Here is a 27,448-nt window from a genome sequence, read left to right on the forward strand (position 1 = left end):
TGGTTCCGCTCCATGTCATCTTCCCTCTGGGCCCAGGTTGGTGAACCCGAACTCACGGAGCAAACCCTACTTGATATACTGCAGGTCTCGCTGGTCAAGAGAAAGACATCAAAATAATACCCCTGCTGGCTCTTAAAGCTTCCACCAAGAAGTGACATTCATGATTCCACCCATATGGGATTGGCCAAAGCCAGTCCCACATTGTGATGTACAATCCTTCCAAAGGGAGGGGCACTGCGAGTCCCATGGCCAACCTGACCTGAGTGCTGTGGGGTTCTAGAATTGTACCACCGGAAGGGCATCAAATATTTGATCAATAATACAATCTAACAAAGCTCTTATGACTCAGGACTTTGTTGCTGTTTTTTAAGATTTTTAAATTTTATTTTTTAAATTCTCACCCGAGGATATGTTTTTATTGATTTGAGAGAGAGAGAGAAACATTGATGTGAGAGAGAAACATCGATCGGCATGCGCCCAACCAGGGATGGAACCCGCAACCTAGGTATGTGCCCTGACAGGGAATTGAACCCACAAACTTTTTGGTGTACAGGTTGACACGCCAACCAACTGAGCCACCAGTGCTTTCTTTTATTAATTTGATAAGTTTCAAATTCCATGACATGAATTAAATAAATTTATTTAGAATAAATTTTTTTTTTTCTGGAGATTGGACTTGAAACATAAATAATAGTAACACTAGACCCAGTTTATTAAAGTTAGATGTGGTACTTCCACAGTGTGGGGTGAGTATGCAGAACAGAAACACGAACTCATGTTGAACTTTCATTCCCACTTGAAATAAAAGTTGACTTTACAAAATTGCATTGAGCATCTACCATGCCGAGTTAACCTTGGGGCTTTAAGGGACACAAACATATCTTGACAGACAATTAAAGTGGGGGGGGGGGAACCCATGTCCACAAATAATATAAAGCAGTGATAAAATAGGGGAGAGATAGAATACAGAAGATTCATCGGATGAGCTAAGTGTGAAATCCCCCGGCCAAGTGATGTAATGGAATTATGTGAGGAAGGGACTGCTTTACAACAAGCCATACAATTCAAAAGCACAGTAACTTTATGCCAGAGGGTATGTGTGTCTGGAAGGAGATATGCAGGGGAAAAACTGATTACATGTTGCTAATTCCAAACTTCAGTCCTCACCAAACAGTGACTATAAGTCCTTACTAAAGGCAGCGATTATACTGATGAAATTTGACTGGACTCATCTTTGCCAATTAAGTTAAGAAACGAGGGGAAATATCTGTATTTCCTTTTGCTTAAAGAAAAAAACATCGTATGACCTTTATTTTGTCGATAAGAGTTGAGCTTTTCTGCATTCAATATGTCAAATTTTGCATGTGGTTAACCAAAAATAATTACTGACATAAAAGTCTGAAGGAGTGTAATTGTGACAGGTGTAAACATTAAGTTATTTACGTAAATTCAGTTAAAGCTGCACTTTAAATAAAGGTCAATACAGTTCCTTTGGTTAGTAAAACATGGTTTATTTCTTGAGCTTTAAAAAAACAACTCATGTGAAGGAAGCCAGACACCAAAGACCACATATGGTATGACTCCATTTATTTGAAATGTCTGGAGTAGGCAAATCCATAGAGACAGAAAGGAGAGGAGTAGCTGCCAGGAACTGGCAGTAGGAAGGGATGGGGGGGGCTGCTAATGGAGACTAGGTTTCTTTTGGGGATGATGAAAGTGTTCTGAAAGTAGATAACGGCCATGGTTACACAACCTTGTGAATACACTAAAAACTGCTGAATTGTAACAGAAATAAATAAATGCACATGAGCTTTAAAAAACTCATAAACTTCAAACAGTGTTTATATGTATAATTTTGGGACGATTATTTTCAAAGAACCACTTCTGAATCACCAACATACAAACAAGTACAATCTGTAATGCACAGGTAATTAAGTCAACAACAACGAAATCACCAAACGACTCTTTCAACTATGTTCCTTATTAAGTACTTGCAGGGTCTTCTGGCAAATAAAACAATGAACAAATAGAATTTTATTTTGACCTCCATTTCCTTATTTTTTTTCTGGTGAAAATGCTATTGAATACTGAAATGGGAAACAATGCAGAGAAAGCGAAAGGTCCTAAGACAACTGGGCAATTATCCTTACCCTAGCGTTTGAGCATATAGGGCCTAAGATTTTATGTGATATCTGATGCTCACTCAGAGATCTACACGGAGAAGAAAAGCTCAAAAATATTCTGGGAAAAACATGTTTCCCCTTTTCCAAGTCCCCGTTCTTTCCACTCTCAAATTGTTTTGCCTATTGAAAACTACAATCGCTCCCTCTAAACTTGTTTTTAATCCTTTATGTAAATGTACATATGTATCAAAATGTCATATTTCCGGCTATTCTGGTTTCTTAAGTGTATTAATTTAACAAATTTTTGCTGAAGGCTTCCTATGTGCTAGGAACTGTTCTAGGGGCTGGGGATAAGCTGTGAACCAAAAAGACAAAAATCCCTGACCCTATGGAGCTTACAACTTAGTGAAGGGGGTGGATGGGAAACAAACAATAAGCAATATAAATAAGTAAAGCATTGTATCTAAATAATGAATAAGTGCTATTAAAAAAACCAGAAAGGGTACTTGGGGACGTAGTAACCAGCTAGGGAAAGCCTCACTGCCCAAGATGGCATCTGAGCTAGGGCTTGAGAGAGGTAAGTTAAATCATTGGGAGTCTGGAATAAGAGCATTCCAGGCAGAAGCAACAGCCAGTGCAAAGGTCCTGTGGCAGGTGTGTGTCTGGCACAGTCAAAGGTCAGCAAGGAGGCCAGTAACCTACTGCAAGCCACGTGAAAAAAGTGTTTTCAAGAAGGAAGCAAGTGTATAAATGCTGCTGATAGGTTTCATGGCTGAGAACTGTCCCTTGGACTTAGCAATGTGGAGGGTGGAGACGGTTGTGACTGAGACCAGTGGAGAAAGCAGTGCTAGCCAGGAACTTGGGCATTTCATCCAAAGGTGTAAGTGGGAGGCAGAATTCACAGGTCCAATTGCTGTGGACAGGACAGCATTTTGCAAACCTGAACCTGCATAGGACTCACTGAGGGCTTTGTGACAAGGGAAATTCAGATTCAATAGGTCTGGATGGAGCACCAGTTTCTGAATATGCTCCCAGGTGATACTGATACTGCTGATCCCAGGGTCTCACCGTGAGCAGGGAAAGTGTGGGGCTGATTTTGTCTGCAGTATCTGTAGTACAGATCTAACCAGGGGCCTATGTGGCAACTGCTCTGCATTGATTCTAGAAGATTTTCTAGGTTCCGGGGTTTTGATATCATTGACAGTGCAGCTCAAATCTGTGTCTTGAGAAATGGGGAAGAAACCGAGAGAGATGGGGAGCAATGATCGTGGATCGCAGCTTTGGCCCTGTTGGATGTGTGACTGAAAGAGGAAGGGGCCTTCCATACAGAAGTGCAGAGGCCAGGGCCCAGCACACCGCGCGGACAGAGGCTGCTGGATGCCAGCCGACTCCTCTTTATCCGTCAGTGGAACTGGCTGGGGTGCCTCCCGGGAGGCCCCTCTGAGGAAGACTGCCGTATTTCTCCATTACAGGTATGAGCAAAGTGGGACACTGAATTATACAGATTCAGAATGACTCGCTGAGATAAACATCCAATAGAGATCCCGCCTCCAGTTCCCTCTCAGTTCATTTCATTTTTTCATAATAGCTTTACAGGCCATACAGTTCACCCATTCAAAGCGATGGAGTCAATGGTGTTTATTCACAGAGTTGTGCAGCCAGCACCACAATCAATTTTTGAACATTTTCATACCACCAACCCACACCCTTTAGCCACCGTCTCATTTTTAAATGGTATCAAAATCCACTAAAAGGCTCAGCAATGTGTGAGATTTCACAGAGCTGGGGGTGGGGAGGGGTGGGTAAAAGTGCATCTATTGCATGAACACAAAACTGCAGAGGTGGAAGTCGGGGGACTCAGAGATGCCAACACAGCACCCACTTCAACCCGGGAGTTCTTTCCTGTCAGACGGTGAACATCCGCTTAAGCTCATCCTGACAGAAGGGCATGTGGTCCCCCTGCCATGGGCGAGAGCTCAGAGGAGCACTGGCCGGACAGGCCTGGTTTGGGACAAGCCTGTGGGTGGGGAAGAAAATGGAAACTGGTTTACAGCTCTGTCTTCAGTCACTGACAGATAGGCACGGTAGGTGGGATCCAGCCAGATGACTCAGGCCTCACTCAACACCCTCAGAAATGTCTTAATTTTTTGTTTCCTTCTACAAAGGTGAGTTTAGCAAATTATGATGCCATTTTGATGATTTAAAAGCAGCTACTGGGTATGGAAGCAACCTGAGTGCCCATCAATAGATGAGTGGATAAAAAAGCTGTGATATATAAACAACGGAATCTTAGTCGTCCATAAAAAGAACAAAATCTTACCATTTGTGACAGCATGGGTGGGCCTAGGGGGTATTATGCTAATACCATATGATTTCACTCATATGTAGAATTTAAAGAACAATATAAATGAACAAACAAAAGAGAAACAGACTCAAAGACACAGAACAGACTGCTGGTTGCCGAGGGGAGGGGGTGGGGGGCTGGGTGAAAAAGGTGAGGGACTGAGAAGCACAGACTGGAAGTTACAGCATAGTCACGGGATGTGAAGCGCAGCACAGGGGACACAGTCAGTAATATTGTAATAACTATGCATGGAGCCGGGTGGGTGCTGGAAATACCAGGGGATCACTTTGTAAAGTACGTGATTGTCTAACCACTGTGCTGCACACCTGAAACTAATACAAAACAATATTGAATGTAAACTATAATTGAAAAAAATTTTTTTAAATATATTTTTACTGATTTCAGACAGAGGAAGGGAGAAACATTAATGAGAGTCATTGATTGGCTACTTCCTGCACGCGCCCTGCCGGGAGCCAGCCCACAACCCGGGCACGTGCCCTGACCCGGCGGAACTGAACTTCAATCTCCCGGGTCATAGGTCAGTGCTCAACCACTGAGACATGCTGGCCAGGTGCTGAAAATTTTTTTTTAATAAAATAAATAAAAGCAGCTGCTTATGTCTATATTTACATACATTTTGAAAGTGAGCATATTCCAAAAATAATAAGAAAAATTTGAACCAATATTTTAACTTGGTTATTAATTAGATCAGCAAAATTTCCATAGCTGTTTTAGATTTTTTAAAAATATGGGCCATCATTAGAAAAATAATGACTACTTGGAACCTACTCCTATTTGTACCTTGTTTATATTTGAAAAACAAGAATATGTCCAACAAATTAATTTTAATTCTTTTTTTTTTTTTACTCTGCTGTAGGACACTTGCAATAATTTAACAGGATGCAAAACAGCTTGGCTATTTTGTCATAATTGTTATCTGTGTTAATTATTTTCCCTGGGTCATACAGAGAATGAAGATATAAAGGTCACTATATTTTATAGGAAATGGTATTTGAAACTATATTTTTATACCTATAGTCTTCAAATTCATAAAAAATATAAACATATACATGTCCCTTTAAAAGCTACATGTTTTTGCTTTGGCCAATGTGGGTCAGTGGTTAGAGAATCAGACTGTGCACTGAAGGGTCTCTGGTTCGATTCCCGGTCAAGGGCACATATCTGGGTTGCAGGTTCAATATCTGGGTGAGTGCGGGAGGCAACCAATCGATGTGTCTCTCTCACATTGTTTTTCTCTGTCTCTCTCCTCACCCCTCTCCACCCTCCCTTCCACTCTCTAAAAAAAAAAAAAAACAATGGAAAAAAATATCCTCACGTGAGGATTAACAACAACAAAAAACTTTAAAAGCTCCATGTTTTTATATTTTAAAATTTAAAAATCACTTCCTTTTCAGAAAATCAGATAAAACCACATTGATGCCACAGAAGGTTCTGGAAGGTTCCCCTGTATCGGGAAAGCCGGCACCCCATGCCAGGTGTTCGTGGCTGGTCTCCATCAGAGGGAGGAATACACAGTCAAGGTGAAATCTATAAACCACATGCTCCTGCCATTGAAAAACCAAACGACAATTTTTAAAAAATGGCTTGAATCTTGCGTGGGATTAACAGGAAGCCTGGGCATTTCTGGAAGCAAAATGATATGCAAAAGAAACCCCCCACCTGTTTTATGCTAGTCCTGGCTTTGTCTCTGTGTACCCTTGGGCAAGCAACAATCTCTCTCAGCTTTAGTTTTCTCACCTCTCAAATGTTGGCAGCATGGTTGTGAAGATTAAATGAGATGCTGTATATAAAGTGCCGGGAATCTAGCAAATATGGTGATGGAGCATCCCTCGCCCTTCCTCTGCCTAGCTAACTTCAAGGTTTGACTGAAGGGTCACAGCCTCTGTGAAGCCCTCCCTGATTCTCCGGGTCCCCTGTACCCCAGCCTCTTCAGTCTCTTAAAATGCAAAATGGCTGCTGGCTACATGACATTGGTGCTTTGCCTGCATCCGTGGGTCCCGAGGCCTGGGATGGTGTCTTGGCCATCTCTTTGCCCCCAGCACCTGGCAAAGTGTAAAGCAATGTGCAGTCATTACTGCACAGCCTTTCTGGTAATACACAGTGACATCTCTGGAAACCTAATTTTAAACAATATTGCAAATGAGATTATATGAAGTCGTCATGGGTTCTCCCTTCAGATTGTGGGCTCTTTTGAAAGCAAGAAGGTGCCTTCTATAATCTAGGCCCTTACAGTAAATACCTCTGGGAGAGAAAAATATTTGAGTGAAATATTTTGCATTTACTGGTAGGTTATAAATAACAAAGCAGCAATCTGACCTAAAAGATGAAGGCCCGGCCCTTGGCCCTTGCAAAGGCGGTGGAGCGCTGCCAGCCGCAGGCTTCCTCGCTGGTCCTTGGAAATGGAAACAGGGAATGAAAGGAGCCTCTGATCACAGGGAGGGCTGCGGAAGAGACAGAGCTGTGATTGTACCAAATTTTGATCTAAAAGAAGTGACATGGACAAAAGGAGAGTGATGTGGGAAAATCCATGAAGAGAGCCTTTCTGCATTCAGGTGTAACTGATGTTTGTGCCTAGTGCACAGCGACTCCCCATAACCATGGCAACCAGGATCCAGGCTATACTTGCACTGTGTGGAGTTTCTGTGCTGTTTGTTATTTTTTATTCTGGGCCACAGGTAGGGAATTTGGGGTCGGTTGTATTTTATGAAACATCCATTTGCAATATTGCCAATGTAGGGAGGGAAAAAATCGTTTTTCTTCTATCCATCTAGGTTTCTGGCTGGGACTCTAACAAAAAACAAATTAACAAAAGGAAAGCATTCACATTTATAACGTAAGTTTTACGTGACACAGGAGCCTTCATAAGGAAATAAATACCCCCCCAAAATGGTTAAGCCTGAGTGTTTTTATGCTAGGTTTGATGAAGAGTGGAAAGTCATGAGAAAATGTGGTAGGGCAAAGGTTATGAGCCAAGGGTAGTACACTGAGGGAAACCTGGCGAGGCCTGTTGTTCAGATTCCTCTCAGCACGTCTCCATCTATAGACATGAGAGTGGTCTTTTCCTTGGGTGTAGGGTGGGCACCTCTCACTTGAGGGTCCTATGATCCGCCATTTCTCAAATTCCTTCAGCTTAAAATATCCCATGTGCTGAGGTGCCATATTTGGAGTAGCGTGTCCTGAACCCCATCATCAAGGACTTTGGCAACCATAAGGATATAGGGAGAGCTGTCTTGTGTACTCAAGTTTGAATCCAGGTACAGTGGTACCTTGATTTTTTAATGTAATCTGTTCCAGAAGACTGTTCGAGGTCTGAAACATTCGGAAACCGAGGGATCCACAGCTGACAGCTGGGCCTCAGGATCCTGCCCTCAGTGGGAGCCGCGGGGCATGTTCGACTTCGGAGGCGAGTTCGAAAACCGAAGCATCGCCTTCAGGTTTACGGTGTTCCTAACCCGAAATGGTCAACGGAGACGTTCGAAAACCAAGGTATCACTGTATATGACATTTGGACCATTGCTATGGCCACTTAACTGGTGTCCCTGCATCTGTCTTTGCTTCCCTCCCCATCTAATTACCACAGCAGCCAGAGGGATCCTTCCTAAAGGTCATTCAAATCTTTTCACTACCAACTCCCTAGCTTCCATGGCTTCCCATGAGGCTTGGAAAAAACTCCAAAGTTCTTATGGTGACCGACAGGGCCTTGACCAACCCGATGGCTCTTTGACTTCACTGCTCACCCTCCTTCCCTTTGCCATGACACCTCAGTCCCAGTGGACCCTTGCTGTACCTTGTCTGACAGGCACCCTCCCATCTTGGGGCCTTTTCCTGTAAAAATTATTTTAAATTAAATGAAAGATCCTTTACCCCAAAAGCAATTTATAAAACACTTTTATTTTTAGGGAATAAGACACAGGATGTGAAAGAATGATTATCTATGCTTAGAAAACGTAATGCTATTTCATTGGCTAAAAGAAAACCCCCAGGTTACTATTTTCCTAACTCTAGTTGTAAAAGCCACTAACAGTTAATACAAAATGAGGAAGACTAGCCAGATTTCTACGTCTTGGAGAGTAAAGGGATTTCCATTTCAGGTGTTTTTGTCTGCAAATTTTGTTTGCAAAATTCCAGTATAAATAAAAACTACCCGCAAAAACCCCCAAACCCCAAAACACATACACACCAAAAAAAAACCCTAATGAAAAAGCAAATAGTGGCATGAACTAATCACACTTGGGTTTCATGTACTATGCTCTTTTATAGCCACTGAATAGCTTTTAAGATCATTCCAAGTCACATGAAACCACACTTTGTGAAACTTGAAGTTTTAGGTGACTTTGCAAGTTTCTCTTTAAAAGACTAACATGTGACATCACAATAAGCAGCCCTGGGGAGTCTCAGGGAAAAAAGGGACCAAAATAGAATTCACACTTGATGGCTTCAAGCTAATTTCTTCAAAACCATTTGAAAAGACAAGGATATTTTCATTTTGTGCACCTTTGGGGGAATTCTATCATGAGGCAGGTAAATCTTACCTGTGCTTAGGCCTTCAGGGTTGTGGCAGAGCAAGTTAAGCAAGTTAGGAGAAAAGAACTGGTGAAAATGTATAGGTTATCTGGTTTGCAGATAACTCAGAAGTAAGCTTGTTAAAACTATTACAATTAATATTCTATGAATGTTTAAAAGAGAAAAAAATCAGCTGTAACCACACAGAAGGCTTGTTGTGTTTAAACAATTATACCGATTGCTTAAACACTGCAAGGCCTCAAAGAAGTCATTTCCTCTTCAATTCATTTATTAGAGAAATGTTGGTAGATTCAAAGGCTGAAGCAATGGCCTTCCCCTGACACATTAATTCCTGTTTTACATAAGTAGATTTGGAATTTCAGACCTAGAGGGGTTCAGAGTATGTCACCCCAAGATATGCCATCCTGGCATAAGGATCGTTCTGAGCTGAAAGCAAGTGAGAAAAAGCAGACCCGGGATGAGCTCCCTGAAAGCAGGACACAAATCCCCCTCATGAATCCCATACCAGGAAGGAGGTAGCAACCTTACCACCGGAGACACTGGGAAGAGTCTACACAAACAAACCTGACTACATAACCATTATCTTCCATTAGGTCCCCCATATATTTACTCTCCCGGTTTGCTGCCCCTAGAAGCCCAAAGCCCTTTTCCTTTGTCTTGTTACTTCTCTACAAATTCGTTGTTCTTTGTTAAGATGCCACATAGGCCAAGTTCTAACCACCCCTTTGAGTTACTCATCGCTGAGTTTCTCCTGCCTGTACCATGCTGCAAGTGTTAATAAACTGGTTTTCTCTCGTTAATCTGTCTTTTGTCAAAGTTGCAGCCTCCCAGGTACAAAGCCTGGGAGGGTTTTTGCCCTCTGTAGATCTAAAATATGCCCTTGAGAGCATGAAGGCTCCCTAACATCAGAAACCAAATGTCATAGTTGAAGGGTTTATATACCCTGGAGAACTCTGCAAAGAAAAAAAAGAACTCCTTCGACTAATCAAGGACTCGAAACAAAATAGTGTGGGATTAATTATAGGGTAACTTTTGTGGCTTAAGGGAGACGTGTAAAGTGAGAAACAAGAGGAAAAAATAACAAAGCTCTAGTTACCCAATGTTAGAGCCTAAAGGCACTATGCATTTAGTCTTACATCTCCAGGAACACATTTCTCAGAAGTCAATACTGCCCTGGCTGGTGTGGCTCAGCTGGTGGGAGCATCATCCTGTGCACCGAGGGGCTGCAGGTTCGATCCCTGGTCAGGGCACATACGGGAGGCAACAAACCGATGTTTCTCTTCCTCCCTCTCCTTTCCTCTCTCTCTTAAAAATTAATGAGAAACATGTCCTTGGGTGAGGATTTAAAAAAAAAGAAGTCAATATTGAGGCAGTCCCCGACAGTGAAGGTGGAGGAAGACAATCTGGGAGTAGTTCGAGTTGGGCTACCTATGGTTGTGTAACTTGGGCAAGTCACGGCACTTCTGTGGACCTGTTTCATCATCTGTAAAGTATACAGAATAAGTCTTTTCTTAGAGCTGTGAAATGGATCACGTGAGAGCCTAGGTATGAGCAGTTCTCATCTCGGATGGCATTTCAAAATAACTCGAGGAATTAAAAAAAGTGTTCACTCCTGGGTTGCAGCCCATAGATTCAGATGTAATTGTTCTAGGGTTGGCCCTCAGCCTCAGTGGGGTTTCAAAGCTCGCTAAATGATTCTAATACGCAGCCACTGCTGAGAACTACTGGCCTATTGCTAAAATAGCTGGCAACTTGGACAGGATCATGTGGGAGCTCTGCCAAAATGCAGATTCAGATTCAGTAGCTTGGGGCCTGAAAGTGTGCATTTCTAACAGGCTCCTACGTTATGCTGAGCTGCTCTCAGCCACCCTGAGAATAGCAAAGTACTACGTGGTCACAAAGTACAGTGCAGTCATCCACTCTCTAGCCAAACCATCAACTTTTAGTGATGTGGGTGTGAACTTCAGCAAATGACTTTCTTTCCTTCTTCTTAGGGTTGTTTTAAGAACAGTGTGTATAAGATTTTAAAAACAAGCATAAAAGGGTGATGCAAATAAAAGGTATCACTCTGGTTATCTGCTGTTCAGAACATTTATTTATTTTTTAAAGTATTTTTCATCAATTTTTAGAGAGAGAGGAAAGGAGAGGGAGAAAGAGAGAAACATCGATGTGAGAGTGGAACATTGATTGGCTGCCGCCTACAGGCATGCCCCCTACCAGTGATCAAGCTGGCTACTCGGGCATGTACCCTGACTGGGTATGAAACCAGCAACCTTTTGGTGCACAGGAGGATGCCCAACCAACTAAGCCACACTGGCCAGAGCCAGAACATTTATTTACAATTATAAGCACACCCAATTGCTATGGTACCACTGCTCCCCACATTCATTACAGATTACATAGGTCATCATTTGTTCATCTGGGTTTGAATTCTGTACCCAGCCTGGAAGGAAAAGTGTTCCTCTGGCTATTACAGTGACCTTGCAATTGAACTTCTCACAGTGTCTGCATTTTATTTTCTTGGTCTCTGTGCCCTCAGTCACTTGGGGAAGGCAATGCTCCTGTATGCCAGACTCCGTGTACGAAGCTCTCAACTGTTTCAGTTCCTTGCTTGCCATTTCCATGACAGTCATTTCAGCAAATTCTCTTGGTGACATGGTCCCAGAGAGCAAGTTTTGTTGTAAGTGAGAATTTTGGGGGTTCTTCAGATTGGCAACTTTGCTTCTGATACAAGTTTTATATTTTTTGAGGTTCTTTGAATAAAGGGTAAAAATGTGCTCTTCAATTTCTCTTGCAAAGTTTTGCCACAACTCGGCTTTGGACTGATCTGTGGAAGAACTAGTTAAAGCTTCATGAAGAAGCTCTGTGCATTTCATTCTCACGGGCACTGCAGGATCCAGCAACTCACTTGATTTCTTGTCAGTGGATTTAAGATCACTACCCCTGACATACTCTTCCTTAGGTTCCATTCCACTAGAGCTATTTGCAGGCACAATCATTTCAGTGGATTTTGCCAAAACATCTTGGGACGATAGCAGAGAATCAGAACTGGAGCTGCCCAATGCCTCATTTTGACTTGAGTCAGAAGAAAGTCCTGAATTTTTGTCCTTTCCATCCGTAGGGAAGAATTTGGGGCTGTCCCTTGGTTTGAAATGGGGATCCTTATAAAGAGCTTTCCATTCTGACAGCAAACACTTGGCTTTCTTTTTCAGAGCCACCGTGGGGCAGTTTTTGAGGACTCGGTACACAGCCCTAACCACTTCTGTCTGCTGGAGGTGCTCCTTAGTCACATGCAGAGTTTCGAGCTCCATCAGGTGGTTGCCAAGATCCTCAAAGTTCCTTTCAGCCATCAGTTGCTCAATAAGGGATGCTCTCGCAGCTATTTGGGCCTTGGCGGACATTTTCACAGCTGCAAAGAAAAAAGAGTTTTCTACTTTCTTAGGCTTGCATTTGCCAGTCACAGGTTCCTGATAGTAGCATGGCACTTTCTGCCAGTTACCTACACAGTGTTTTCTAAAGGAGGTAGGTGAAAAAAATGGGTGTGACATGTTAGAAAACGGGATCTGCAATGTGGCATGGTTTAGTTTTAAAAGTTTGATTCTCGGGGCAGGGAAGGTGAGGGGTATAAGGGGTCATTGGGGGAAAAGAGGACATCTGTAATACTTTCAACAATAAAGATAAATTTAAATAAAGTTTGATTCTCAGTAGTTAAAAAAAAAAGCAGCACTGCAAATAGCTTCTACATGAATCACTGCTTAAAGGAAGCTTGCTGGAAGATCTGCTATAACTTTTGCCACCTCTAATTTTACAAATCAGTGAACTTCCCAAATCAAGATTCATCAGTTCCTGTGCTTGGAATTTGGTGGTCATGCTGGTGATGAAATCATGCCAATGTCAACATCAATAGGGTGCGGCCGAGCAAGGCTGGACAACGTCCCCCATATTCAGCTATAAAACGGAACTACTTGCTGATTTTATAATCTTTCCATGGTGCTTTTCTGAATATAAAAGAATGAGAAACAGGGCAAAAGGGGATGCTGTTTAGATGTCCCAAGGAACCTAAAGAAGTCATGAGCTAGCACAGGCTGGGAGGCAGCCAGAGCCAGGTCTGATGGCCCCGCTGTGCTGACATCTGAGTCTTCTGGACAACAGGATAAAGGTTTAGACTAAGCGATCCAGAGGATTTATGACATTGGACTAACTAGTCCCTAGGCCAGAGTTTGGCTGTTAACTTTTTTTAACTTTTAGGTGTAAAAAGTTGCTTGATGATTATGTCTTTATGAATCTCATCTTTGGCAGGCAAATGTTTACTTTACCCCACCAGTCTATTTTTCTCTCCACATCATGCACATAATATTGCCTACATGATACCTGTGGATCCAGATCTGCCCATCTCGTCTAAATGTGAACACAAGCATCTTGATGGCAGGGACCCTGTCTTTTAAAAAAACCCATGGACTCCCATTTTACAGCACTTTGTATTAAATATCCATCACTGAACATACACAGGCTAACAACACTGAAGCGATTACAGACAGAATAAATGCAGTCTTCCTAGAAACCATCTGACAGGTGCTGTAAAATGTAATGCCCTTTTAGACAGCAAATCTACTTCGATAAATTTACTTTAAGAAAATGAGAGGTGTGGAGCCAGGATCTGTAAGAATTTTCTTCAAACTGAGAAGAAACTAAAAGGTCCCAAATGGTTGAACTTCTACATGAATGTTCATAGCAGCATCATTAGTAATAGACAAAAAGTAGAAACAACCCAAATGTCTATCAGCCGATGAATGAATACACAAAATGTAGTATATATCCATACAATGAAATGCTATTTGGCAATACAAAGAAATGACATTCTGATACACACTACAACATGGATGAGCCTTGAAAACACTGTGCTCTGTTAAAGGCACAGAAGATCACATATTGTATGATTCTATTTATATGAAATGCCCAGAATAGGCAAATCCATAGAGACACAGAGGAAACTGCGGTTAGCTATGTCTGGGGGGCACACCAGTGTGTGGAATGAAAAGGGGAGTTCATGGGTACAGTTTCTCTTGGGGGAGGTGGAAAATCTCTAAAGTTGATTGTGGTGACGAGTTGTGCAACTGTCAATACACTAAAAACCACACTTGCCATTAAAATTAAGCATCTTAACCCTTTTCAAGTGTTCAGTAATGTTCAGTACATTCAGTGTTGTGCAGCCAACCTCCAGAACTCTTTTAATCTTGTACACTAAAGTGTACACTTTAAATAGGGGGATGATATGGTATATAAATTATATCTGAATAAAGCTGTTATTTAAAAACAACATATATAAAGCTCCCCTGTGAAGCAGTCTGGACCAGGGCTTTTGTTTGCTGGGAGTTTTTTTATTGCTGCTTCTATTTCATCGGTTGTTATTGGCCTATTTGGGTTTTCTGATTCTTCCTGATTCAGTTTTACATGATCTCACTCATATGTGAATTTAATGAACAAAATAAACCGATGAACAAAACAGATCCAGAGATATAGAAGCATGAAACAGACTGAGGGATCTCAGAGGGAAGGCGGGGGTTGGGGAGTGGGGAGAGATTAATCAAAGAAGTTATATACATATATGCATAACCCATGGACACAGACAATAGTGTGGGGAAGGACAATAGTGTAGGGGACAGGTTCGAGGTGGAGGGGGATCAATGGGGGAAAAAAGGGGGCATCTGTAATACTTTCAACAATAAAGACAAATTTTAAAAAAATAAAAATAAAAACAACATATAGAGTCTGAACCAAATTTCACTTAAAAGTCACATGTGAGGCCCAGCCGGTGAGGCTCTGGTTGAGCACTGACCCATGAACCAGAAGGTCACAATTCGATTCCCCGCACATGCCTGGGTTGCGGGCTCCGTCCCCAGTGAGGGGCGTGCAGGAGGCAGCCGATCAATGATTCTCATCATTGATGTTTCTATCTCTTTCTCCTCTCCCTTCCTCTCTCTGAAATCAATTAAAAAAAAATTTTTTTTAAATCATGTGAAAAGGTCAAAAATAGATACACAAAATTTTAGACTGGCATTTTCTGAATGGTAAAATTTATGTGATTTTTGTTTGTTCTCTTACTCTTTTTTGTATTTACTACGATTACTATGTATTATTTTCATAATCAGAAAACTTATTCATCTAATATAATTTCATAATAAACTCTATATACATTTAAGATATGTGCCTATTGAAAAATGGCAATGTAAATGGATCAATCAACCTTCCCTCTGGAATCAATACCGGAAAGGTACTCCATCGCCTGTGTCTTTGCATTCAGATTAGCATCCACGATTTCCTCAGAAGTCTATCCTGACTCTCAAACTTTACCACCAAAGATAAGAATTAGGTGCCTTTAAAAAATTAAGTACTCTTGGCCACAACTATAAGGTTCCTCCTGGTGTTTCCCTGCTGGTCAGCTCAAGGATGATAAAGATTCCTAGTCTTGCATTTTTACCACCAGAATGTAGACAACCTGGACAGTTGTTGTTTTTTAGTTAACAGTAACTCAATGGGCCATCAATTCAGGATCTTAAGAGGCAATTTTTCTAATTATCGATTCAGTACTTCAAGATCATTGTTTTTTTTTCCTTTAAGATTCTACTTCCCAAAAATCAAAGGCTCAGTAAACAAAGAAGAGGCAAGATAGCACAGGAAAAAAAAATACATACTCTCAATTGCTGGATATTTGTCTCAAAATTGTCCACCTGACATCTTGGGATCTGGGGGAAGTCAAGCAGCCATGTCATGATGATGAGGTCTCAAGCCCTCCCCCACTCGCTGGAAAGTTTCCTAACAAAGAAGAAATATTCATCCTGCCTGCATTTTAAACTCATTCTATATGCATTAATACCAAAGAAATCAGGATTGAAGTTCGCTGGAGGTTGGCAAGCTAGTTAATAAGAGACAGGTCTACAGTGCCCACAAGGGGATTAGGCAATATTTAACTCAGGTCAGAATTTCTCAACGATGGGTCAGAGTCTCAAGGAGACTCTGAAGGGGAATTTAATATGTAGCTTCAGGGCATCAGTGCCACGGGAGCAGCAGTCTGACATCCCCGCAAAACCTGTTCCTTACCCATGTAAACCTATAGAAGTTAATGCATTCACGTGTAAGCACTTTGCTCTTCACTCCATATGTCCCTCTATTTGCCTCTCCTCTGTATTTATTCATTTTCAATTTGTAATTGTGGTAAACTACACAAACCATGAAATTTACCATCTTACCTCTTTTCAAGTGTACAATTCAGAAGCATTAAGTACATTCAGTGTTGTGTAACCAACCTCCAGAACTCTTTTTTTTATTTTCCCATCTTGCAAAACAAACTTTGTACTCATTAAACACTAACTCCCACCCTCGCCAAGGTGGTTAGAGCGTTGGCCCGAGGACTGAAGGGTCACAGGTTCAACCTCTGGTCAAGGGCACATGCCTAGGTTGCAGGTTTGATCCCCAGCCTCCGACAGGATGTGTGCAGGAGGCAACCAATCAATGTGTCTCTACTACATCGATGTTTCTCTCCTTCTCTCTCTCTCTGCCCCCCATCCCCCCTCCCTCCCACTCTCTTTAAAATAAAAAATAAATGGGAAAAATATCCTCAGGTGAAGATTAACCAAAAAATAAATAAATAAACACCAACTCCCCATTCCCTGCAGCCCCGGGCAACCACCATTCTACTTCCTATCTCTATGAATTTCACTACTTTAGATACCTCATATAAGGGGAATCAGACAGTATCTATCTTTTTATGACTGGCTTATTTCACTTAGCATAATATCATCAGGTTTCATCCATATTGAAGCATGTGTCAGGATCTTTCCCTTTTAAGGCTGAATAATATTCCGTTGAATGAAGAAACCACATTTTGCTTATCCATTCATCTGTTATTGGACACTTGGGTTGCTTCCACCTTTTGGATTTTGTGAATAGAGATACTATTACAGGGGGGTACAAATACCTCTTTGAGGCTCTGCTTTCAATTCTTTTGGGTGTATACCCAAAGTGGGATTGCTGGATCATATGGTAATTCTATTTTTAATATTTTAAGGATCTGCTATACTGTTTTATAATTCTCTTCCATATTTTTAACAGCATTTAAATCCTGTCAAACTTTCTATTTCCCCTATGAGACAATCATGTGAATATAGAGTACTTATTACCCTAGGAGGGTACAGTGTGGAAGCAACTGGGATACAAAATTTTGAGAACTGCCATAAAAAGACAAAGTAAGTGGTGTGTCCAGTTTAGAGTACTACATAGTTCATTCAGTAAATATTTATTGTGCATCTAGTACATGATAGATGCTGAGCCTAAAGAGAGATTCTTTGCCTTGAAGGAGCTGCCAGCCCAGTGGAAGGAATACAGACAAAAAAACAGCCAATTACACTCCACAAGGATAGACACTATCCACTAGGGGACACATAGCAGGAATACTGAAACTGAATCTGGGCTTGCCACCATCTGGCCAGCTCCAATTGCTTCCTCACCTTCATGGCACTTTGTTAGAAGGTTCATCCTCTAGTAAAGATCTTAGCAAGATATTCCCTCATTTTCCTGTTTAGAGCCCTTCAGGGGTTCCCTTCTGCTTTCAGGATGAAGCTAAGCTCCTTGGCCAGGTAATAAAAAACCCCTTCCAGCCTCCTCAGTGCCTCAGCTGAACCACCGGCACACACTGCTCACTTCACAGCTCTGGGCCTTTGCTCCAATAGCTCCCTGAGCATGGCCTATCTCTCACCATGAGTGGTTCTCAATCCTCACTGAAAATCTGAACTATCTGGAGAAATTAAGTAGCAAAAACAAAACAAACAATGGCAGGCCCTTGTTTGATGGAATGATATCAGAATGAATTAGAATCTCTGAAGGTAGGCCTGCGTATTTTTTCAGCTCTCCGGGGGATTCTGACTTAAACTAGAGCTGCCACCACTGCACAGGCACAACTCCCTTCCCGCAGCAGGACCATCCCAGAGACGCTGCTATCAGCCCGGAGACAGCTCCTGTCCTGCTCCTGGACTGAATGCACTGAACCTCTCTGACTGCAATTTTGCTAGATGAGCCCTATTAAATCAGGAAATATTTAAAACACTTGCTGTGCACAACTAATCTGGGAACCTTCTCTACAAATTACAAGTGGTGACTGCCATGTTTTAAGTGTCATGATGCTTCCAATTCCCCATATTCATTCCTTCACGTACCTCTTAACAGCAGAAGGCAATGTATATTTATTGAGCAACTCTACGTGCCATACACACTCATGTCACCTCAATCCTCACAATAACCAAGACAGGCTTATCTCCACCTTACAGAGGAGGAAACCTGTTAAAAACATCAACTATTTGCATATTGTTTTTTCATGGTGTGTATCGCAATCAATTTTCTTATTGTCAGTCTTCCCCACAAGACCGTAAGAATGCTGTTTGTTTCATTCACTGATACACACCTGGAAACACCTGGCCAGTGCTCACTATCCCTCAACAAATACTTTTTGTTACATTCAGGATGCTCTCTCCTCCCTGCTTGTGCGCTTCATTATTTTCCCTACAGATCACCTTGCTTGCACCCACAGCACCCAAGCTCAGGGCCCCCTTAGCTTCTTCCAGAAGAGGCCAATCTCATCTCAATTCCAAAAAGTCATGAACAGAAATTCTAGTTCAAAAAAGCAGCAGCATGGTGTCTACTGTGAGCCAATCAAGTGGGCTCCAGGAGTCAAGCGATTTGGGGATAAAGATGGTCAAGAAGGTACAGTTCCCAGAAGTGAGGGGTGCTGAGCAGGCTGGGCAAGCTTCATGACCCCTCTGCACTTCAGGGTCCTCATCTGCAAATGGGGGAGATCCGACATCCTGGGATTAATACGAGAACTGAACTTGACAGTCCTCATAAGGTCCTTAGAATGACACCCATCACACAGCAAGCCTGACTGACAATTACACAGGACTACCATTAAAGGGTTTACATATATCTGCCATACCAGGCATTGTTCCAGAGCAGGGGGTTGGCAAACTTTTTCTTTAAAAGGCCAAATAATAACTGTTTTAGGCTTTGCAAGCCATCCGATCTCTGTATGTACTACTCAGTTCTGCTGCTCTTGTAGTAGGAAGAGCAACCATTGACAAAACCTAAATGACTGGGTATGGCTTTGCTCTAAGTCTTTTTTCAAAGACAGGCAGGCTGGATTCGGCTGCAGGTCATAGTTTGCTGATCCCTTTCTAGAGCATTGCTGTCCAATAGAAACATAATGCAAGCCACGGGTAGAATTTTAAATTGTCTAGTAGCGGCCTTAAAAAACAAACAAGTGAAATTAATAATACATTTTACTTAACCCAGTGTATCCAAAATACTGCCATTTCAACATGTGATATAAAAAATTATTGAGATGCTTTATATTTTTTCATACTAATTCTCAAAAATTTCGCTGTTTTATACTTACTGCACAACTCAATTCGGTCTAGGCACATTTCAAGTACTCACTAGCCTTATGTAGCTAGTGGCTACCATATTGGACAACACAGTTCCAGAGCATATGCTAATATAGATAATACTCAGATACACACTTGTAACCCTAGCTTCTGAATACATATCAAAAATAGAGTTTATACAGTGCCAGCAAGAGTACGCCCTAAGTATGATGACTGAGTGCATATAAAAGCTTGTAATTATTAACTAATACTACAGTATGGGCAAGGTGCACACGATCTGCCCTAAACCCCAAGGAGAGGAAAGCTCAAAGGAAAATTTCCAAAAGCTGGCAACCAATCAGCAGTGACCTAGATCTGTTTAGATTATTAGATCGCTCCAGGATCTAACCCAGCTACACAGGGAGCCCCTTCCTCTAGGAGACAAATCCAAATGCCGGTAGGGGCGTCGCGTTTCCAAACTGTCCCTCAGTCCTGAGCTAGGGCCCTCTCACTTTAAGGTGACCTCTAGCACAAGGTGCAGCCCAAGGGCCCGCTCGGGCCCGGGCCCGGGTTCCAGTGGCTGGGGTGGAGCGACAAGGAAAGCCTGCTGCCAACCGTCCCGGGGTGACAGCCTGGCGCCCAGCACACAAGCAGCGGCGGCCCTAGGGACCCGCCCACCCCCGCGACCGCGGCCGGAGGGCAGGAAGGGACGCGGGAACGCCCGCGTCTGCCCCGCCCAGGGCGCGCGGGGACCCTCCGCGAGCGGGGCCGGGCGGAAGCCCAGGCGAACCCGGGGCGTGGCTCACCCAGAAGCGCCGGGGAAGTCGGGGGGCCCTCGGCGGCCTCCGGGCCCGGGGAGAACTCACGGTTCCGAGGGCGGGACTACGAAGGCTCAGCCAACCGAGGCGCGCGGGCCGAAGAACGGGCCTGGGCTCGGCGCATGCGCTAGGGAACGCGCCTGCGCACGGCGCTCAGCGCTCAGCGCTCGGCGGCGGCGGGGCCGCGGGCGGCAGCGCGCGGGAAGAGGTCAGCCCGGGGCCGGCAGACCAGCGCCCGGCGCGAATCGAGGGAACTCCGCGGGCTCTTGTTCCTGAGCAGCAGTGTTTGCGGAACTGCTCTAAACGTACCATTCCTGCTTCCAGTCAAGGCAGCGCTCAGCTAAATACTGGCAGAGCTTTGGACAAAATGTTCACGATCTCTTTAACGCAGTGATTAATCCCGCAAGTGTTGATTGCACCCTTAGCACGCATCAGTTGGCGTGAAAGCAGTAGGCCTTCACCAAGTAGCCGTGTGCATCCCGCACGAATCACCTGTGCCCATCTTCCCCTGCCAGGGTCCAATAAAGCCAAAGCGATGGGAGGACTAGAATGTGGCAGCCTTCTTTGCGGACCCCCTCCCAGTTTAAGCAAGCGGGGCTTTGCTCTGGATCGGATGCTGCAGGAAGAGTAATAAACCTTACCTAGGGGCAGGGAAGACAAGACCAAGGCTAAGACTAAAAAAAAAATACCCAGCAGTGACTCAGTTTTAAAAACTGTTGCAACATTGCTGGCCCATTTGGGATGTAACCTAAGAGGCTTTAGTTTCTAACATTTATTGCTATAAGATTGTCTCTATCACAAGAACGAAGTGAAACACCTATACATTGAACAGGCCGGGCTCTGTAGGGTGGATGTAATAAGGGACGTTTTTCCCCACCATTGCCTCCAAACGAGCTCTGTGGGCTCTCTCCCCCGCCCAGCGGCTCCTGCAGGACTGGATGGAGTTGGAGGGCTGAGCAAAGCCCGCAGCTTTTGCAATTACTTTCAGGTACAGTGGGACCTCGGTTTTCAAATGTAATCCGTCCGGAAGACCGTTCGGGTTCTGAAACATTCGAAAAACGAGGGGTCCACAGCCAACAGCTGGGCCTCAGGATCCTGCCCTCAGCGGAAGCCGCGGGGCCTGTTCGACTTCCGAGGCGGGTTCGAAAACCGAAGCATCTCCTTCCGTGTTTATGGCGCTCATAACCTGAAATGGTCATCAACGGAGACGTTCGAAAACTGACGTGCCACTGTATAAAGAAGTCATCTTATTTTTTAGGTTATTAAAATGCATTCTAAACTAATATAAAAATTCAATGACTCATCAAATTCAAAGCTCTGACCTTCCCTCAGCTCAGGTGTGGTTTGTAACATATGGATCAATTTCTTCATTCACTGTATTGCACCTTTTTTCTGCTTATTCTACTATTTTCTGGTCTCTCCTGGGTGAGGGCAGGAGGGGGAGGAGTGATTAAAAGGTCTTATTTGATTCGTGTTGTATGTTGAATGGTGGTACCCCTCCCAAAAGATAGATATGTACACTTCCTAACTCTCAGAACCTGTGAATGTGACATTATTTTTGGGGGGTCTTTGAAGAAACGGGAAGAAGCAATGAGGGATTTTTCCCCTAGAGCTTTTGGAGGGAGTGTGGTCCTACCAACCCCTTTAATTTGGATGACTGGCTTCAGCACTGTGAGAGAATACATTTCTGTTGTTTCAAGCCACCCAGTTATGGCAGCCACAGGACACTAATTTGATTAATGATGTTGTTACCTGGTATTGGAACTCTCTGTGTGCTAATGCCCAAAGGCTGCCTCTTTTGTTCTTTTTATGGGCTCAGTTTTCTGGATATTTAGAGACCTCCCCTTTCCCACTCATTGTCTGGTTCAGATGATACAGTCTCTGGTTGACCGCTAGCTCCTGCTTTTGGTGGCATGTCCCACCCGGCCTTTTTCTGTTTGGTCACCTCGCCCGCAGACAGGCCCCGTGGGCAGGGTCCATCCAAAGTAACCTAAACCCAGCTACTTGCTTGCTGTGTGCTTAGCCCATGGGAACACTCCAGCAGCTTTGTCGCCTACTCATCCCTGGAAGCAGAGGCTGCTCCCTGGGTAGCCACTCTCTTCAACGCCACAGGCAGTCTTAGGAAGCCCTAGCTGGTTTATCACTTGTTGAGTTTTTCGGGACAGTCAAGCACCATTTCTTGTGCCCTTTCATGACAGGGGAGCCTGTCAATCTCTCTGAGTGGGTCTCTCAAAGTCCCCTCCACTTGCCTGGAAGGTGGGAGGAAGCTTCCAGAATTCTAACAGCCCTCTTTCACTCTTGTCTTCTCTTTTACATAAGCTGAAGAGGGGTAAGAGGCCATGGATGGCAGAAGCAGTTTGGGCTCTCCACTTAGCCCTGTGTAGATGGTCTAGCATGTCTCTTTAGAATCAGTGGGTACTTACAAGTGGGCTCAACTTTGGGGCCTTGGGCAAAACTCCAAGTCAGGAAGAGTCCCATTAATACCCTCTTGTACCTGTAGTGATCTTTAGGTCATTTCTATACTTCTTGTTCTTCTTCCAACACCATTAGTCGATGTTGTCGTTTCTCTAGAACATGGGTTATTCTGCCATAGATTTATAGCAACTGATTAGCAGAGAAATAAAGGACCAGCAAGTCTGGTTTTAATCACTTCTTGGTGCAGATCATAGGATGGAAATTCAGAGGCAGTGAAACAATATTTATACTATTTGGTTACTGGGATGCTTCAAAATTTCATTTAATCAGAAAAATATCAAAAAGTACAAAAAGAAATGGGATGAAAAGATGCCAACTCTATTCAAAGGCCTGCCTACTCAATTGACTTTTGCATTGCTATTAAGAAATCTGAGTCCACCACTGGAATTTCATTTAGTTAGAATGGCTTGTTACCAGGAGGAGTACAGTTTGCCAGTGATCCTGATGTGTGGACTGCTCTGTGAAATGCCTCACTTCATTTTGGTTCTCAGCAATTCATCAGAGTAGCAAGACATAAACACTGAACTAAAAATCACTGATCCGTGCAGCTTCCTTGTCTTTTGTTCTTGCGCCATGTAGCTTCAAGGCTCATTCTTGTTGACTGACTCTTTACACACCATCCACAGCCCTCCTTTCATGATATAACCTGGGCATGCTACCACAAGGGACCATTCATCGAAAAAAACAATTCAGCAAATGACATGATACTGTATATAGAGAAACCTAGAGACTCCACCAAAAAAATCATTTATCACTTCTAGTAAGAAGTGATAAATGCATTCAATAAAGTAGGAGGATACAAAATAAATATCCAGAAATCAGTTGCATTTATATACACCAATAATGAACTATCTAAAAGGGAAGCTAAAAAAACAACCCCATTTCAAAATGCATCAACAAAAATTACCTAGGAATAAAAATTTAACCAGAGGTGTAAAAGACCTGTACTTAGAAAACTATAGGACATTTAAAAAAGAAACTGAAGAAGATAGAAATAAGTGAAAGCATATGCCTTATTCATGGATGGGAAGAATTAACATCATTAAAATGTCCATACTACCCAAAGCAATCTATACATTCAGTGCAATCCCTATCCAGATACCAATGGTGTATTTCACAAAACTAGAACAAATATTTCAAAAAATTATATGGGACCACAAAAGAACTTGAATAGCCACAGTAATCTTGAGAAAGAAGAACAGAGTTGGATGAATCACACTACCTGATATCAAACTATACGACAAGGCCATAGTAATCAAAACAGCATGGTACTGGCATAAAAACAGACATAAATATCAATGGAACAGAATAGAGAGCCCAGAAACATACTCACAGCTTTATGGTCAATATTTGACAAAGGAGGCAAGAGTACGCAATGGGGTAAAGATAGTCTATTCAATAAATGGTGTTGGGAAAACTGGACAGATATGTGCAAAAAAATGAAACTAGACTAATTTCTTACACCATACACAAGAATAAACTCAAAATGGATAAAAGACAAATGCTAGACTCAAAACCATAAAAATCTTAGAAGAAAATATAGGCAGTAAAATCTCTGACATTTCTCATAGTAATATTTTCTGATATATTTCCTTGGGCAAGGGAAACAAAAGAAAAATAAACAAATGGGACTACATCAAATTAAAAAGTTTTTGCCCAGCAAAAGAAACCATCAACAAAATGAAAAGACAACCCACTGAATGGAAGAATATACTGGCCAATGATACATCTGATAAGGGGTTAATGTCCAAAATTTACAAAGAATTCATACAACTCAAAACCTAAAAACAAAAAGTCCAGTTAAAAACTGGGCAAAGGACCTGAATAGGCACTTCTCCAAGAAGACATACAAATGGCCAATAGACCCCCGAAAAGATGCTCAACATCACTTATCATCAGAGAGATGCAAGTTAAGTTAAACCACAAGATATCACCTCACACCTGTCAGAATGACTGTCACCAATAAATCAACAAACAACAAGTGCTGGCGAGGGTGTGGAGAAAGGGGATCCCTTGTGCACTGTTGGTGGGAATGCAGACTGGGGCAGCCACTGTGGAAAGCAGTGTGGAGTTAGCTCAAAAAATTAAAAATGGAGCTGCCTTATGACCTAGTGATTCCACTTCTGGGAATATATCCAGAGAAATCTGAAACACTAATTCAAAAGAATATATGTACCGTATGTTCATTGCAGCTTTATTTACAATTGACAAGATTTCAAAGCAGCCCAAGTGCGCATCAGTAGATGAGTGGATAAAATGGCTGTGGGACATGTACACAATGGGCTACTACTTGGGTGTAAAAAAGAAGGAGATCTTACCTTTTGTGACAGCATGAATGGACATGGACAGTATTATACTAAGTGAAAGAAGCCAGGCAGAGAAAGACAAGTACCACATGATTTCACTTATATGCGGAATCTAATGAACAAAATAAACTAACAAAATAGAGACAGACACATAGATACAGAGAACAGACTGCCAGCTGCCAGAGGGGAGGGGCTGGGGACTGGGTGAAAAAGGTGAGGGACAACAACTCATAGACACAGACAACAGCGTGGCGGTTACCAGAGGGACAGGGGGCTGAGGGGAGGTAGAAGGTAAGGGGGGTGACAAGTAATGATGGAAGACTTGACATGGGGTGGTGAGCACACAATACAATATACAGATGATGGATTATAGAACTGTACACCTCAAACCTATATAATTTTATCAGCCAATGTAACCCCAATAAATTCAATTTTAAAAAAACCACACACACACCCCCAGAAAGACAATATAAAGGATAACCATTTTCATTCCAGGTCTAAGTCTTCAGGGGGAGACACATTTGGCCAGAAGTGTACTGCTCTGATTTATGGTGCCCAAGAGGAGCATTTTTCTATTTTGGCCCCATTCCCCACCCCCGTAACAACCTAACACATTGTAGTTGCTGCACCATCTGGCTCATATAATAGTTTTTATTAGTTGTTCTTAATTTCAAACGTGACCCAAACATCACCTAGGTTTCTAGTTGCTGAAGAGGATGAAGGTATCAACTCCTTTGCCATGACGAGAGTACATCATTTAGATCGACATGTTGGCATGTTGGCTGGGACAATTACATGTACTCAGTTCCAGCTTTTATGTGATAGAGTCCACGTGGTGGACTTCAGTGGGCTTCTGGAAAGCTAACAAGTTACCCTGATCTGCCCTAGCGGGGGGCAGCCACATGACCCAGGCTGGTCTGATTGCACACCCCTCCCCAGAATGTGAATTTTGAGCCGAGTAATGCGGAGACTAACATGGTGTGAGGCCATTCTGGCAATGGTGGCATCCTGACCAGCAATGGCTTTTTTCCATCGTTTTCCTTCCAGCCCTGCAGCCCATTTCTAAGGCTGGATCGCTGGTCCTTTAACCTGCCTGTACACTCCTGCTTCTCTACCGCAACTTCCCTTCGGCGTAAGTTAGCTGAGATCTGTTTCTGTTGCTTGCTACCAATGAACTCTAACTGACACAGCCCCCATCTTAATGTAGCTATGAGATTTGAGGGCCATCGGAAGAGAATCCCTGATCTTACTGTGGTGCTAAAATTGCCTTCTTACTTGTTCCTTTGTATGAAGGCATAGGAAACTATTATAAAACAGGAAATATTAGTTAAGGTTACGCTTGCAGCTGTTTATTCCTGACACTTGAGTTATGTTTTAAGGGTAGCCTCCCTTCACTTGTCAGAGAACAGCGGAACAGGGCGTAGGACCAGTAAGTGCTGATAGGAGAGAATGAAAGGCCTGCAAGATTGGATTCTTCAAGATTTCAGGGGTGACTGAATCGTAAGGTTTTGCGTACCCAGAAAGAATCATGAGTTCACAAGACACCGGAGAAGGGAGAAATGGAGCAAAGGGGGAGCAGAAGATGCTGAAGGCAGTCCTTTGAGCTGTCTGTCTGATGGCAGCCACAAGGGGGCACTGCTGGAACTCTGAGAAAGGGTCTGAAAAATGAGTGGTGCAAGGGGAAAGTGTCTCACATTCAGCAGGACAGCTGTGTGACCGCAGCTAGGACTCCTGAGGAAAAAGATGTTTAAAAGGACACTGACAGTAAGGAGGCGATGGTAACTGGAATAGAGGAGGTGAAAGAACTGTGAGGCCAGGATATTGGATGGGTCATTGGCATAGATGTCACTTGTACAGATTGGTTGATGACAACGGCTAGGAAGGACAAAGGGCTGGATAGCTACTTAACAGCATCTCCAATGAACAGTGGCCTTTACATGGAAGTCGAGAAATAAGAGATTGTAAACGAGAGCAGGGCAAGGAGGATGTCGCCTTAGACTCCAGACCCTGACATATGTGCAGTGTGGGAGGAAGAGTGGAAGTCACCTGATCAGGCTACAGGGGTAGAGGTGGCTCTGGGAGAGAGCTCAGCTCAGCTAAGGGTGAGAGATGAAGGAAGACATCATTGGCATGAATTAAGATGAAGCAGAGTTTGCCAGACCATGGAGTGTGTGTGATGGGGGAGGGCAGGCCAGTGGGAGCCAGCGTCCAGAAGAGGAAACCCGTAACAGTGCGGGGGTGAGGGAGCGGGAGAGGATGGATGACGTGGGCGGTCTGCACACTGGGTGGTGGCCAAGGTCAACAGATACGGGAGTCATGGCCGAATCAGCTGACTTGCGGTTCCCCCAAGGGGGCAAAGAAGGATTTGGTGCCGGTGCAGGCTAGAGTTCCATGACACTACAGACTGCTGATTGCAATTTAAAACAAT

At 43.2% G+C, this 27,448-nt stretch overlaps 1 protein-coding gene across 1 annotated transcript; it reads right to left on the reverse strand.

Annotated features, from left to right (window-relative positions):
• Nucleotides 1-10,721: 10,721 nt before the first annotated feature.
• TCEANC (transcription elongation factor A N-terminal and central domain containing) lies at nucleotides 10,722-12,680 on the reverse strand. Its single transcript, XM_016202928.2, has one exon. The coding sequence runs from the start codon at nucleotides 12,558-12,560 to the stop codon at nucleotides 11,355-11,357; it is 1,206 nt and encodes a 401-aa protein (XP_016058414.2). The 5' UTR covers nucleotides 12,561-12,680; the 3' UTR covers nucleotides 10,722-11,354.
• Between the last annotated feature and the right edge of the window lie 14,768 nt (nucleotides 12,681-27,448).

This window comes from Miniopterus natalensis, chromosome X, assembly GCF_054644295.1.
Source record: "Miniopterus natalensis isolate mMinNat1 chromosome X, mMinNat1.hap1, whole genome shotgun sequence".
Taxonomy (NCBI): domain Eukaryota; kingdom Metazoa; phylum Chordata; class Mammalia; order Chiroptera; family Miniopteridae; genus Miniopterus; species Miniopterus natalensis.